This window comes from Paroedura picta, chromosome 14 (assembly GCF_049243985.1).
Source record: "Paroedura picta isolate Pp20150507F chromosome 14, Ppicta_v3.0, whole genome shotgun sequence".
Lineage (NCBI taxonomy): Eukaryota > Metazoa > Chordata > Lepidosauria > Squamata > Gekkonidae > Paroedura > Paroedura picta.
Genome location: NC_135382.1, coordinates 40,207,059 through 40,221,457, shown reverse-complemented (window position 1 = coordinate 40,221,457; position 14,399 = coordinate 40,207,059). Strand labels below are relative to the sequence as shown.

Sequence of the window (14,399 nt, the reverse complement as noted above, 5' to 3'; positions counted from 1 at the left end):
CATTCTGAAGGGAGGGCAGGAAGCCCCCGGGCGACCAAGTGACTCAGTTTCTTTTGACCTCCCAGAACCCTGATATAATTGAACCCGTTGCAAAGTTTTTACATCTTGCCATGAGAAATCGTGAATGGATTCTGTCTAAAGCATGATCTCTGCCTTTGTTCTCACTAGCAGTGGATCCTTTTGCACTTTTCCTTCTTATATTGTACTTTTTAAAGGCTTGTTGTTGTTGTTGACCAAGTGGGTCTCTCACTCCCCCCTTCCTTCCATCGGAGCCTGAAGAGGGGGTCTCTCTCCCCCAGGGGCTTAAAGCAGGAACGGATGGCTGCTGCTCAGAGTGGGAAGTTGCTTATTGTAACAGGAGCTTTGAATCCCTGCTCTGCGCTTGTCGGTGCCCTTGGACCCGTCTCCCCCCCCCTGCCCCCCCTTACAGGGCCGTTGTGAGGATAAAGCAGGGAGCAGGCCGTTTCATTCCAAGAGAAGGCAGCCCATACGTGGCTGGGACCCCCTGGGCAGATGAGGCCACCTGACTTCCCCCAGCCCCAGCAAGGGGCTTTCCAGGCCAGTGAGAGACAGGGGTGGTGGTTGACCTCCGCTTTCCCCCGCAGAGCCTTCCTTGGTGTCCTCTCCCTCACCCACCAACCCCGCTCAGCTTCCTGGTCTAGCCCTAGATGAATCCCTCTGAGTCTTGATCTGAGCGTGGCCTCGCTGGCTGTGCTCGTGGCAAGAAGATCCATATGTCCTCCGCGGGTGCCCTCTGCCCGGAACGCTCTTTGAGGCCCCACTCCCGTGCCTCGAGGGAGCTTTGCGGGCGCCCCGGCCTCGGCTGCCTGCAGAAGGGAGGCTTCCCGTGACCGTGACAGCGAGGCTGTCCGGCCAGGACCCAAGCTGAGGCCAGCTCCAGGCGTCCCACAAACCCCGTCAACCACTCTGTTTGGCTGCGGTGGGGGCTTTAGTTAGCCCGGGGAGCATATTCTCTCTCTCTCTCTCTCTCTGGCAAGGTTCCATTAACTGTGCGGCCGGCCGGCCAGGGCAGTGGATTAGGGCAGTGCCGTCCGTCCGTAGATGGGAGCTGATCAGCCAGGCCATCTGCTCGGAAGCTCGGTCACCTCGAGGAGAGATGCTGGCTGACCCCCAGCGTGGGCAGCAAAGGGGAGCTTTGCCTTCTTTGGTTCTCATCTGGGTCTTGGCAGGGCCCTGCGGCCCCGGAGAGCCTTGACAGGCGGCCGCAGCTGCTGCCACACTTGTGCCGAGCCGTCAACCTGGCGGGCTTCCTCCTTCCTCCGTGGCGGGCTGGACGGGGCGGCCTCCGAGCTCCGGGACAGGTGTTCGGGCTTTGCCTGCGCAGCTGTCGGAAGCTGCTTGCTGGGCCTGCCCCGGCCCCTCCCTCGGGCTGAGCATCTCAGCCATGGTTATCACCCCACATACCATTGTGCTTGCACCCCAGGGTTGCCAGCCTCCAGGTGGTGGCTTGAGGTTGCCTGGAGTGGCTTGTCTGGAGAAAAGAGCCACTGTGGAGAGAGATCCCCCTGCTGCGCTCTTGCCCCACGGCCTGGTCCTGGCAGTCTTAGAATCTGGGTTGCCAACTCTTGGTGACTTGGGGGTGGAGTCCGGGAAAGCAGCTCAAGAGGGCCCAATGCCATAGCCCCCCCCCCCAAAAAAGCAGCCCTTTTCTGTCGCCTGGAGATCAGCTGGAATTCTGGGGGGTGGCAGCCCCTCGTCCCAGGGCCTTCCACCCCTGGGAGTTGGATCCTGGTCCATTGAGACTTTTCCAGGCGACTCCCTCCCCCAGGGGTGCCTCTCCGTTCCGGGCAGCAGTGTGGCTCTACTGACCTCCCCCCTCCCCCGTGCAGGTCATTCGGAGAAGACAGCAGCAAGAATGCCTGACTCCCCGGCCGATGTGAAGACGCAGCCCCGATCCACACCACCAAATATGCCGCCACCGTCACCAGCCTCCACGCAGGGAGCAACCCGGCACCCGCCCTTCACGCCAAACCCCAGTGAGTAGCTGAACAACCAGACACACCCCCCCCCCGTCTGCCCCGTGGGATCTTTCTAAGGAGCCCCAAAGCAGCTCACAATCTCCTGCCCCTCCTCTGCCCATCTGCAAGGGAGGTGGGGCTGAGGGGGCTCTGAGAGAGCTGGGCCTGGCCCCAGGTGGAGGAGTGGGGACTCAAACCCAGCACTCCAGGCTAGAGGCTGCCACTCTTCGGCACTCTCCCATGCTGGCTCTCGCTTGGCTACTTCTCCAGCGTCGCGTCAGCAGTGCAGGCACAGGACTTGGTGGCTCCGCTGGAAAACCCCCTGGCCAGTCTTTCAGGCGCAACCCAGACTCCTCCTTCTTGAGAGCTGTTTGTTCAGTCCCTGGCTCTGTGCACGCTACTGCACTGGAGGTAGTTGGGCAACACTGAAGTGAGCTGAAGAGCTCTGAGCGGGCCAAGCTGCTGCCATCCTTGACTCTGCTGCATGGCCTGCTTAAAGCAAAGGTGGCCTCCTGAAATGACAGCGGAAATGGGGGGGGCCCTCGAGCCCACTGGTTCCGCTCCCCAGCAGCCCGGCTTCCGATGGTGGGCGGGGGGGGGGGGGGCGGGCAAGCTGGGATGTGGTCCCCCTCCTCCCGTGTGGCTTCTCGCTTCTTGCAGCTTCTCCCTGCAAACTCATGGCAGTGCCATCTGGCACCACGCTGGCAGTGCCAGGAAAGCAGCTGCTGGGAAGAGCCAGGCTGCAGGAGAAGGAGGCTGGGATTTGCTACTAGGAAGTTGGGCAGGGAACGAAAAGGGAGAGAAGGTTTGCTGGGGGGGGGGGAGCTTAGGCTGGAATGCTAAAAAGAGGGGCTGGAGCTTTCAAGAAGTTCCTTAACATTTTACCCCTTAAGACACGCACAGTTGTGCTGTGGCTATTCAGCACAGGCTCCCTTGAGTGCTCGTGCTGCACATCTGGAAGGAAATTGAGTGTTCTTTCCTTAGCCCGTGTTTCTCCTGCCTTTCCTCCTGCCTTTCCTCAGATGCAGAGTTCTCTCATCCCCATACAGCCCTGGGAGCTCACAACAGCCCTGGGAGGTGGGCTAGGCTGCACTTTATGGGTGCCCAAGGATGTGAACCCAGATCTTTCCAGCCGCAGTCTGACCCTCTGACCGCTGCACCTTCAGGTTGGGAAATGAGACCAGGAGCAGGGTCCACAGCAAGGCCGGGCCCTTCTTGGCTGCTGCCTGATTCATCCTCCAGTAGGATTTATGTGCGGCCCCCCCTTTCCCGAAAGAAACCATCCCAACGCCTTTATTTAGGCTCTTTCCCTGCAGCATCCCCCCCCACCCCACCCCCTCCAATCTGCACCATCTTCTAGTGCCGGAATGAACAGCGTGACTCGGATGCATTTTCTTAGGACATTCCACTTGCAAGATTCAGTTTTCCGAAAGGAAACAAAGAGGAATTGGTGGGTCAGGGAGCAGGGCAGAGGGGGACCAGTGTGGGGAGAGAGCTCCACCCCGCCCTCCATTCCCCCCTCCCCAGGGAAGCGCTGCAGAGGCCACATGGCCCCTGGTCTCTTTCTCCAAGGCGCTCCTATTCCTCTGCCGTCCGCACGCCAAGCGGCAGATGCTGGCCTCAGTGCCAGACCCTTGCGCAATGCAATCGTGGGCAGATGGAACCCGGCCCTGGCTCTGGTGCAAGCCCACACAACTGGTGCCCTGCCATGGATCGTGGCCAGCCAGCTGCTTGCCCTGCAGTCCGAGGCAGACCGCAAAAGCCGGCCATTCCCTCCACGCTGTGTCGGATTGGGTGGGTCTGGAGCTGTGCTCGGCCGCATCGGGCCCTCTGTTCTGAGCACGCCAGGGATTCCGGAAGAGGCGGCTCCGCATGTGGGCCTCCGCGCGGCCAGCCAAGAACCCTTTGGCCCTTTGGCCCTTGCCACTGCCTTGGCCAAAACTGGGCTCCGGAACCACAGCCAGCTCGCAGAGGCCCTCCCAGCGCACCTGCCTGTAGGGAGGCTCCCCAGCACATCACGCAGCCAGCCAGTGGGGTTTGCACGGTGGGGGGCACGTGCAAACTCCTCCGCGGCGGCCAGAGAGCCTGCTCAGAGTGCTCCTTGCTCGGTTCTCCTCAGGGGAGAGACAGGGCTGCAGAAGGGCAGCTCCAGCCACATGCGCCAAAAGGCCTTTCGCCAGAATAGCCTGCTCCAAGATGCCTTTCGCCTCCAGCTGCAGGCGGCACAGCCCGAGTCCGAACTCACAGCTTCTTGCTTACAAGCTGAGGGATAAAAATATCGCTTCCCCTGCCTGACTCCGCCTGCTTCTCCTCTCGGCCAAACAGCACTGGCCCTCCAAGTGCAATAAGATCAGGAAAAAGGAACCCCTCCCCCTCCCGCTCTCTGGCTTGTTTGTTGGGGGGATTCTCCCCCCCCCCATTCTGAGTGGCAGCTCTAAGTCACCCCTGACCTTGCTGTTTGAACCAGATGTTCCCTCTCTCATTAGAAAGCAGGTTCTGCTTGTCTCGGATCTGGTGGGCTTGCTTTTCAGAAGTGTGGCTCTCCGGGGCAAACTGTCCTTTGCGTCAAGGGCTCCCCCCGCAAGGAAAAAAGCCTCGGCCATGACTGCACCAGGCAGAGCCCCTCCTCCCCACACACATGGATGCCACATGGGCATTTAAACCGCCTGGAGGGGAGGGGAGGGGAGGAGAGGAGGCTGTCCGCTTTGGGCCCTTCCTCGGAGTAGATCTTCTGCAGGCGGGGCTGGCGGGTCCCTTGCGGAGAGCTCTGTTCACGGCCACCTTGCCTTTGATGGGGCCTAAACCGGGCAGTGCAGAGAGCCCAGGAAACATGTGCTGGCCAGGGAGCAGCTCTGGAAAGCATGCAGGTCTGCGGGGAAGTGGGGTCCTCTCCAGAGCCTCTGTTGGGGCCCCGTGGGCCTCCCAAGGAATGTCCTGGGGCCTGGCGGGCGAGCTCGGGGGGAGGGGGCTGTAAAAACCAGGGGCTGTGAGGGGGCTTCTAACTTGGAAGCGGTTCCTGTGCTCCTTGCCTCTGGAAGAGTCCTCCCTTTGCCATGAAGTGGCCCCAGCTTCAGAAGGGTCCGCAAGAGAGGCCAGGGAGGGCCCTTCAGGGGCCAACCAGTGACCCTTTGCAAGCTGGACACTGCCAACGGGCTGCCAGTCAGGGACATCTGGCGGCGTGTTGGACGGGCTGTGCTAACCCTGCAGCTGCAAGGCCAAAGCAGCCTCCCTGTACACGGGTCTCCGCCAGCAAGTCCCCTCAGAGCTCTCCGGCCGCAGTCCTCCTGCAGGCCCTGCCTGGCCGTGTTGGGGTGCCCCTGGGCAAACTCAGAGCCCCCCGCAGGCCGGGGTTTCGGCTGCGGCTCAGGGCCCGGGGGAAGGGGCTGCCCTGCCTCTGGCCTCTCCTGATGGCGTCTGTTTTGTTTTGCTTGCAGATCGCGACGCCGGGCCGCCGATGTTTCTGCCCCGCGGCCGCTTTCATGGCTGCTTGAAATGGTCCATGGTGTGTCTCTGTGAGTAAGAGGAAACGCGCCAGCCCACAGGAGACCCCCAGGCTGTAGCCCAGCCAGAGCAAGTGGGCGGGGGGAGCCCAGGGCAGGGACCCCCGGCCAGAGGGGAGGCAGGCAAGGTGGCCCACTGGGGGCAGCCCCTTGGGTTGGCCACCTCTCCACCCCACCCCACCCCACCCAGACCGCCAGCCAGCGCCACCACCTCCTCAGGCTCCTTTGCTGGCCCCCTGGGGCTCAGCCCACCCGCAATGGCCAGCTGAGGTGTCCGTGGCAGGAAAAGGACAGGCGATGGGGAAGTTCTGCCTCTCAAGAGGGCTGGGAGGAAGGAAGGACGGACTGCTCATTCAACCCGGAGAGAGAAGCGCTTTGGACATGCTCTGTGGCCCCTTGACCCTTCTCTCAAAGATGCCTGCAGCCAAAGAATGAGTCATGTGTCAAACTTGCCCTCAGCTCCCTGCCCCAGCGTCCTCCGTTCCCCTCCCCTCCCCTCCGCCCCTGCTTCCTGCTTCCAGGCCCCTTGCTCAGTGGCTTTGCTTTCCCCCCCACCCCACCCCCCGCGGGGACTCATTCCCAGTCGTGAGCCTGCCGCACCAAGCCGCTCCTGCCCGGGACCTCCATGCCAGCCAGGGGGCCCTTTCTCCTTCCCTCCCAGGAACTGAGCTGCAGACGGACTGGCACGTTTGTTCCCTGAGCATTTGGCGTGCCGATGAACATCTTGTGCCGTGGCATCGGCTCAGCCAGCTGGTGCTGGAAGCTTTGCCACCAGCACAGAGTGCTGCCTGGCGCTCTGCAAGCCACGCTTTTCCTGGTAGGACAGGCCCCTGTGGGGGCAACCCCCAGCAGCCCAGCCCCCCTCCCTCCTGCGGCCTGCAGCCAGAGCCCTCCCAGCCTGAGGGGTGGCTAGGTGGCCTCATGGGGGGCAGCCTCAGAGGGCCAGGCCTGTGGGCAGACCCTTTGCTGCTAGAGAGCTGCTTGCCACCAATTCTCATGTGTTCGAAGGCCCAAGGTCCAGCACCCAAAGGCTGTGGGTCTTTTGGGCTTTCTTCTCCTCCCCCCGTCAGTCTTTGACCTTTTCTGCTTGCAGGGAGGAGGCAGAAGTTCCTCCTCCTACGAGCTTCAGTCTGAAATGTCACCGCAAAGAAGGATTCTGCCAGGGAGGAGGGAGGGGCAGCCAGACCTTCATGCTCGCCCACCAGGCGGCCCTCCCCATCCCCTGTGCCTGCTCATTGGGGGCGGGGGGGTAAATGCAAGCCAGCTCCAAGTGGCTTTCCTCACCACTTTCCTCACCGAACACAGTCCTGGAGCTCCCTGAGTAGGGTTGCCAGCCTCCAGTGGGTGCCTGGAGATCTCAAGAGGACCAAACTCAGTTCCCCTGGAGGGAAGGGAACGGCTTCTTTGGAGGGGTGGGATTATCCCCTGCGGAGCTCTCTCTCCTCCCTAGTCTCACCCCCATCCCCGGGCTCACCCTCCCAGTCTCCAGACCTGGTAACCTTTTCCCTGGGAGACCTTGACTCCAGCCCCTCTCTGCTCATCTAGCCAGCCTCACAGGGTTGTTGTCAGGATAAAACGGAGGCAGTGGGAAGCAGGTGGGAGACAGACGGAGCAGTAGCAGCCCTGGGGTGACGGGGAGGGGCAGACCAAGAGAGAGCCAGGGAGCCTGGGCAGGTGGGAGGATCCCTTGCCCTTCAAAGTACATCTGGAAAACTGAACCCTTGGCCAAAAATCCCAGGTTGCAGAGATCAGTTCCCCGGAGCAAATATTGTTTTAATGGGATTGTTTTATGTAACCCACCTCGAGCGGGGGGAGGCGGGATATAAATAAAATGATAATAATAAAAAACAATAATAAAAAGGGCAGCTTCAGCAGGTGGTCTCTGAGGCTGGACACCCTGCTGAGGTCCCTCTTCCCCTAAGGCCTGCCCCCCAGCCCCCGCCCCCACAATCCCAGTCCAAAGCGGGCAACCCCAGTGCCATGAGGGGCAGGGTGCTGGACCCCTGGACTCTTGGGCTCACCTACGCAAAGATCCCTCTTGGGTTCTTGCTCCGCGGAACAGCGTCTGCACCCTCACGGCTTGTCTTCAGGATCAGGGCCCCGGTCTGCGCCCTGCTGAACACTACCGGGGCAGCTCCGAAGACCCCCGGGCAGATCTCCCCTTCCTCCCCAAGCCCCCTCCCTCCTGCAGACCTAGCCCCCCCCCCCACACCATGTTGCTGTAGACATGTGTGGAGTTTAACTTAGTAACGCACCTGTCATGGGAATAAAAGCAGTTGTAGCTGGCCGGTTATTTTCGGCACCTCTTTAGCAAGCGGCAGCCCTCGCTGTGCCGGAGAGCAAGCAGGAGCGCCGGGCAGGCGGCAAACGCCACGGCTGCGGCGCCCCCAGGACTGGTCAGGGCCGAGGGACAGGTGAGTGACGCCCGGGTGGGAGCTGAGCCTCCTGGTGCCGCTGGGTTCTGCCCCAGAGCTTGGTCTGAAGGAAGGAGACGGGAGGGCGGGAGGAGGGTCTGCCCAGCACAGGAGGGGATCGAGGCTGCTCTTCCCCACCAGAAGTCAGCCAAGGTGGTGGCGGTGCTGGTGGGGGGGGGGGGTGCTGTCATGCCCATTTGCAGCCAGGGCAAAGGTTGGGCAGGGTTTGGTGCTGTTCCAGAAACCCGCTGTGCTGGACCTCAGGATGCCAGCCTCCAGGTGGGATCTGGGGATCCTCTGGAGTCACAGCTCCTCTCCAGACGGCCCAGCTCCCCTGGAGAAAAGGGAGGCTTTGGAGGGCAGCATCTAGGGGAACTGAGCAGCGTCCCCCACTGAAGTCCCTCGTCCTCCCCAGGCTCCACCCCCCCAATCTCCAGGAGTTTCCCAACCTGGAGCTCAGAACCTTCGGCGCCCCCCCTCCCCCCAGCCAGAGGCCAAGGGGACCTGGGAACCCCACCTGGGACAGGGGCCACCAGCTAGGTGAGGGGGGATCCCCAGGCCTTGCGGTTCCTTTGCACCTGTCCGTTGATTTAAGTGCCCAGATGCTGAGAATTGCTCCACCTTCTGCAGAGAAACTCCAGCTGGGTGGAAAACCCAAGGAGCCAGACCAGCCTGGCCCACCCCTGCTGACCTCTTCCCAGCCCACACCTCCTTACCCCCCCCCGGTTGGTCATTTGAGTTTCACCCGCTTTGAGAACTCCTGGTGGGGTTGTCTCTAAAGACAGCAGCCAGAGGCTAGACGGGATGCGCCTCCAAAGGATGGTCTGCTTGGTGCCACCCATTCCTGACCCACGTTCTTTCTCCCTGGGTGGTCTGCTATGCTCTTTCCCTTGTCTCCCGCCGTGCCGGACCTTTGATTTGCAGCACAAATTTAGAAATCTTTCCTTCCAGAATGCTGTGTGTGGCCACAAGTTTAGGGAGCGGTACAGGGAGAGGAGAGGAGAGGAGAGGAGAGGAGAGGAGAGGAGAGGAGAGGAGAGGAGAGGAGAGGAGAGGAGAGGAGAGGAGAGGAGAGGAGAGGAGAGGAGAGGAGAGGAGAGGAGAGGAGAGGAGAGGAGAGGAGAGGAGAGGTGGAGCCTAATTCCGTTCCCCCCTCCAAAGCAGCCATTTTCTCCAGGGGAACTGACCCATGGAGTTTGCAGCCTCCTTAGGGCACCCAAACTGGGGTGTTTGCAGTCTCCCCCAACTTGGGGGGCAGCGAGGCATCAAGCCTTCCGGGCCCAGGTTCAGTCCCGGCATCTCCAGGGAGCAGGCCTGGGAAGGAGCTCTTGGCTAAGCCCGGAAGAGCCACAGCCGGCCAGAGGAGCAGTTTTGCCTGTGGCGGCCTCAGCCCCCCCTGGGAGGTCCGAGTCAAGGGGCACCCAAAAGCCCCTGGAAGTTGCCCTGTTGCTTGGGACCAGCGTGGCCACCCACCTGAATCGGTCTCCCTTGGAGAGACAAGACAGACAGTCAGCAGCTGGGTGGGCTGGCCTATTGATTGTGCCTTCCAGAAGCCGACAGGACCATTGACTCATCAGCCCCAATAAGCCCCCCGGCCCCATCTGGGACGCTCATTCTGTGCCTTGGCGAGAGCCGAGCGGCCTGGGCAAGGTGGCAGCGGCAGGGTCTTCTCCTTGTGGCCGAGGACCAATTTGAGCTGCTTAACGGGCGGGGGGGGGGGGGGGGAGCGTGCACGCCGGCCAGGCTGGGGCTGAGAGCGATGCAGATCGGGGAGCAGGAGGGAGGGAAGAGCCAGACGTTCAGGGCTCGGTGTGCAAAACTGTGCTGGGCTCACCCAGGCCTGTGTTCCTTTCTCCTCCCGGCAGTGATGAACGGAAGCAGCCACTCCCCGACAGCGATCAACGGGGCCCCCTCCACCCCCAACGGCTTCAGCAATGGGCCCGCCACCTCCTCCACCGCCTCCCTGTCCAACCACCAGCTCCCTCCCGCCTGCGGTGCACGCCAGCTCAGCAAACTGAAGCGCTTCCTCACCACGCTGCAGCAGTTTGGGAACGACATCTCTCCGGAGATCGGGGAGCGTGTCCGCACCCTGGTGCTGGGCCTCGTGGTAAGGTTCCCCCCAGGCCATCTGAAAAGCAAGCAAGCCCCACAGCGGGACAACCTTGGAGGGGGGCAGGGCTTGCAAGAGAATGAAAACTGCCACAGCTGCAGATTTTAAAATCAAGGTTAAAAAATGCAACGTTTTGTACATGATAGGAAACTGGGTGGGAAAGACAAAAGGGGGACCCCTTTTCCCAGCTCCATTGACTCTCCCTTGCACAGCCCCCACCCTCCACCCCGGCTGGTTTTCCCTCGCCGGTTTCCAGAGAACAAAAGTGCAAAAGGGTGGGAAAATATCAAATCTGTCCGGGACACTGTTTTCCTAGGGGAGCTGGAGGATGAGAGGAAATACTCCTCAGCTGCTCTTGTCGGCCTCCCGTTTCTGCCCCCCCCCCCGAAATAGTAGTAACTTTTAAGTGGAAAATGTGCATATCAGAACAATGTTTGCCATTTCTATCATTCTTTCTGGGGGGGGTGGCGGCTTCCCAAAACCGTTATCTTAATGTCATCTCCGCAACAACCAGTAAGGCAGGCCAAGGAGAAAGGGTTTTTTCCTCAGTGTGTTCTCACTTCCTTTGGTGACCACCTCCCTGGTGAGGCCTCTCCAACTGGACTCTTCACCACCAGTGCAGAGACGCATTAATGCACACCAATGGCAAGGGGAAGTGTATGCGCCTTCAGACACCCTTTTGAAAGGCCAGCCACTGCGCATGCCGTGTGAAGAGGGGAAAGCCCATGGCCCCTTCATCTCCCAAGTGGGAGACAAGACCCCCAAGAAGGGCAGCTCTTCTTCCCACCCCGGAAACCCTCCGTTTGCTCTGCAGTTGTTCAACGTGCAAGACACCCCTTGCCCCCCCCCGGCACATCTGGCCAAGTCGGCCGCGAGCGCCAGACAGCAAAGAGGGCTTTGGGGACAAGCAACTGTGGCTGACTATTGGCTGTTTCTTCTTGCAGAATTCCACGCTGACCATTGAGGAGTTCCACTCCAAGCTGCAGGAGGCCACCAACTTCCCCCTGCGCCCCTTCGTCATCCCGTTCTTAAAGGTAGCCCTCTTCTCAGACTTCCTCGGAGCCTGCTTGCTCCTGTCCTGACTCTGCGTGGCTGTGGGGTGCAGGCAAGGCCTCCTCTGGCTTGCTGCAGCCCAGCCCAAATGTGGTTATCTGCAGAGCACATTGCTGTGGGGGATTGCAGTGGGTGCAGCGCACGTTCTGGGACTGGGGCAGCCCCCTAGACAGGCTTTGCTGGAGCGGCTTTCACAGTAGAAAGAAGGAGCTTTCCAAAAGTGCTAGTCCAGAGTTGGGGATCCCCCGAATGCAGACTTGGCGGGGTGCTTCCTTCTAACACCCTCTTGAGGATTAGCTTGGTCTACGGGGAGCACCTGTGAGCCTCACTGCTCTTGTTCGCAGTGTTAACCTGGCTTGGCTGAAAGGAGACTTGAGCTCCACAGATGATTCTCCTGCAGCCATTGGCTGGCCCCGAGAATTGGAAGTCAGGGTGGGGCAGGGCTAAGAGTGCTGGGCTCGGATCCGGGAGAACCAGGTCAAAGCCCCGCTTGCACCTGGGGAGCTTGTTAGGTGGCCTTGGGCCAGGCACCCCCTCTCTACCTGGCCTTCCACACAGGGCGGTCGTGAGGATAAAATGGAGGAGGGCACTAATGGGGCAACCAGTGGGGGTGGCAAAGACAGGGGGCAAGTGAACGAAATGAAATAGAAAGCGAGCCCAGGGACTCTCCGTTTGGCTTTCCAACGGCTTCTTTGAAGACCACGCCTTTCCCAGGACCCCTGCCCTTATTTATTTGTGGACTCATTGACAGCATTTATAGCCTGCTGTTCTTATTGAGGCCGAAAGCCAGTTGTGTAGGGTTCGGCCGATGGGCGGCCATACAAAGAGAGACCAGCTGATTGGAGCAGCCTCAGCCAGGCCAGCCCATTGGGCGAGGAATGCAACAGCACGATAAGTGCATCAGACCAATAATGTGCTAAACATCACTGTAGCGCCTGCAGCTCCTTCCCCTTTGCCAAGTGCCATGTTGGCTTCAGACCTCTTGGAAAGAGTCCCATCAGTGGCAGAGGACAGGGGCCTTGGTGACCCACGTATTGCAAAATGTTCTCCGCCTTTTATCAAGTCAGGTGCATTGCAACCTCCAAAGGACAGCCATGTGCAGGGGAGAAGTGTGCAGCGTGTCGCTTCAAGGACAGGGAAAGGCCACGGAGCATCTGCTGCCACAACAGCTGAGCCATTCCACTTTCAGACATGGCGACTCTGCAAGGACCCCTCTTGGTCTCCCCCTTCTTCCGGCCCACCTTGCACTGATTGCTGCAGCTGCTTAGTGAAGTCTGTCCTTGCCGGAGAAATCCAGGAGAAGGAAGGCAGGCAGGCAGGCAGGCAGGCAGTGTGAACTGAGTGCCACTGAGTATGTGCAGAGTGCATTTCTCTTGCCCCGAAGCCAACACAATCAATCACAGCTCCGGGTTAGCAGTTTCCAGGCGGGGTCCCCCCCAACCCAAGACAAAATCCCTCTGCCTCTGGCTTAAGCAATCCAGCCGGAGCACTCGGAGTCTGGTCGGCTCTTCAGGAAGCCGGTCTCTGCTCCTTTCCCCCCCCTGCTTTGGCTCTTCCTGGCAGAGGTTTGGGGGCAGTCTGGCCGTCCGGCGCCTTCCTGCCAGCCGGCAGAGTGTGAGAGAAATGCCGGGCTGCCTCCCCGTCTCCTCCGTGGTGGTTCTGTTCCGGGCCCCCTGCATCCAGCTGTTTCCAGCGAGGGCTCCAGATGCTTCTCCTTGTGCTCACTGCAGCCAGGCGCCCCCGGCATGCCTTCTTTCCCAGGGACGTTCTTTCTTGCCTTGTATTATTTTTCTTCCCTGAGAAGTGGGGGGAGGTGGGAAGGAGGGGGGAGGGGAGGGGAGGGGAGGGGGGAGCTTTGCTGCCCTGGAATCCGCAGTGGTCCATTTCATCAGCTCGTGCTCTAACATGTTCAACAGATGGGGATTTGGCTGGCCGTCAGCTGCCTAAATAGGAAACCAGGCCTGGCTCCGCGAGGCTGCTTAATCGCCTCTGCTTCTGCGGATGCTCTTCTCAGGGTCAGAGCTTCATGAGAAACTGGTGGGGGGGGGGAGCCAGCTGGGAGGGGGGACAGCTTATTTACAAACACTTTCTGTCACAGGGGCGAGAGCTTCTGAGATGGGAATGGCTTTGTGCATTTGGACTGGGCTGTGACTGAGCCAAGGGCACTGAGCCACAGGATTCCTTCCCTGCAGAATTAGGCAGCTGAGAGACCGTTATTTTTCTGGAGAAATGAGAGCAAGCTGCCACTAAGGCATGGTCCGCTTCCAGGGGCTGGATGGCTGCATGATCTTTCTTTCTTTCTTTCTTTCTCTTCTTTCTTTCTTTCTTTCTTTCTTTCTTTCTTTCTTTCTTTCTTTCTCTCTTTCTCTCTTCTCTCTCTTTCTCTCTTTCTCTCTTTCTCTCTTTCTTTCTCTCTTTCTCTCTTTCTCTCTTTCTCTCTCTCTCTCTCTCTCTCTCTCTCTCTTTGTGTCATCATGTTTCTATTTCATCACGGTCTCAAAGGAGACTTCCAAGGTTCTCCAAGCACGTGTTACGTTTCCTGGCGTCATCCTTGCTGCTGCAGTGGATGCACTGGCGCTGTGAGCCATGCGTGCAGAAAGATGCCTATGCGCAGGGCTGGGCAGCAACTCCTGGTTGGGGAATTCTTGGAGAATTGAAGGGGGAGCCTGGGGAGGGCAGGGCTATACTCCAAAGCAGCCGTTTCATCTGGGGGAACTGGTCTCTGTCATCTGGAGATCAGCTGATATGGGCGGGGGGGGTGTCTCCAGGCCCCATCTGGAGGTTGGCAGCCACCTATGAAGGCCCACCCTTCCGTGGTGCCGTGCCGTGCAGCCTGGCCCACCTGCCTCTCTGCCTCTTGCTCCCCTTCCTAGGCCAACCTGCCCCTGCTGCAGCGTGAGCTCCTCCACTGTGCCCGCCTGGCCAAGCAGACGCCCGCTCAGTACCTGGCCCAGCACGAGCAGCTGCTCCTGGACGCCAACACCTCCTCGCCCATCGACTCCTCCGAACTGCTGCTGGAGGCGAACGAGAGCGGGAAGAGGAGGACGCCTGACAGGTAGTGCCCCCCCCTCCCCCAGGGGGGAGGAGGAGAGGTGGGGGTGGGGGCCCGGCAAGCAGGACCAGGCCTGTGGTTCTCGTGCCTCCCCACTGGCATGCTCGGGGCTCAGCTGCTCTGGCCTGACCACCTGGGGCATTTCCCCCAGGTAGGGCACAAAGTTAGGTCAGCATTTGAGTTCTGGGAGTCCGTGCCTTCCAGGTGTGCAGGGGCCTGGGGTGCCATCTGCAGGTTGGGAAACACCCAGAAATTCGGGGGGGGGGGGCTGGGTTTGGAAAGGAGAGGGGT

At 60.3% G+C, this 14,399-nt stretch overlaps 1 protein-coding gene across 5 annotated transcripts in view; it reads left to right on the top strand.

Moving 5' to 3' along the window:
* Nucleotides 1-14,399, top strand: part of CBFA2T3 (CBFA2/RUNX1 partner transcriptional co-repressor 3) — a 38,269-nt gene that overhangs the window by 16,862 nt on the left and 7,008 nt on the right. For 3 of the 5 annotated variants that reach the window (XM_077310791.1, XM_077310788.1, XM_077310790.1), the window contains exons 2-6: nucleotides 1,851-1,997; nucleotides 5,414-5,491; nucleotides 9,759-10,000; nucleotides 10,948-11,037; nucleotides 13,930-14,111. In XM_077310791.1, coding sequence (XP_077166906.1) covers nucleotides 1,877-1,997; nucleotides 5,414-5,491; nucleotides 9,759-10,000; nucleotides 10,948-11,037; nucleotides 13,930-14,111 — 713 coding nt within the window. In that variant the 5' untranslated portion in view covers nucleotides 1,851-1,876. The remainder of the gene's footprint in view (nucleotides 1-1,850; nucleotides 1,998-5,413; nucleotides 5,492-9,758; nucleotides 10,001-10,947; nucleotides 11,038-13,929; nucleotides 14,112-14,399) is intronic. The other 2 variants (XM_077310792.1, XM_077310789.1) reach the window with 1 other exon arrangement.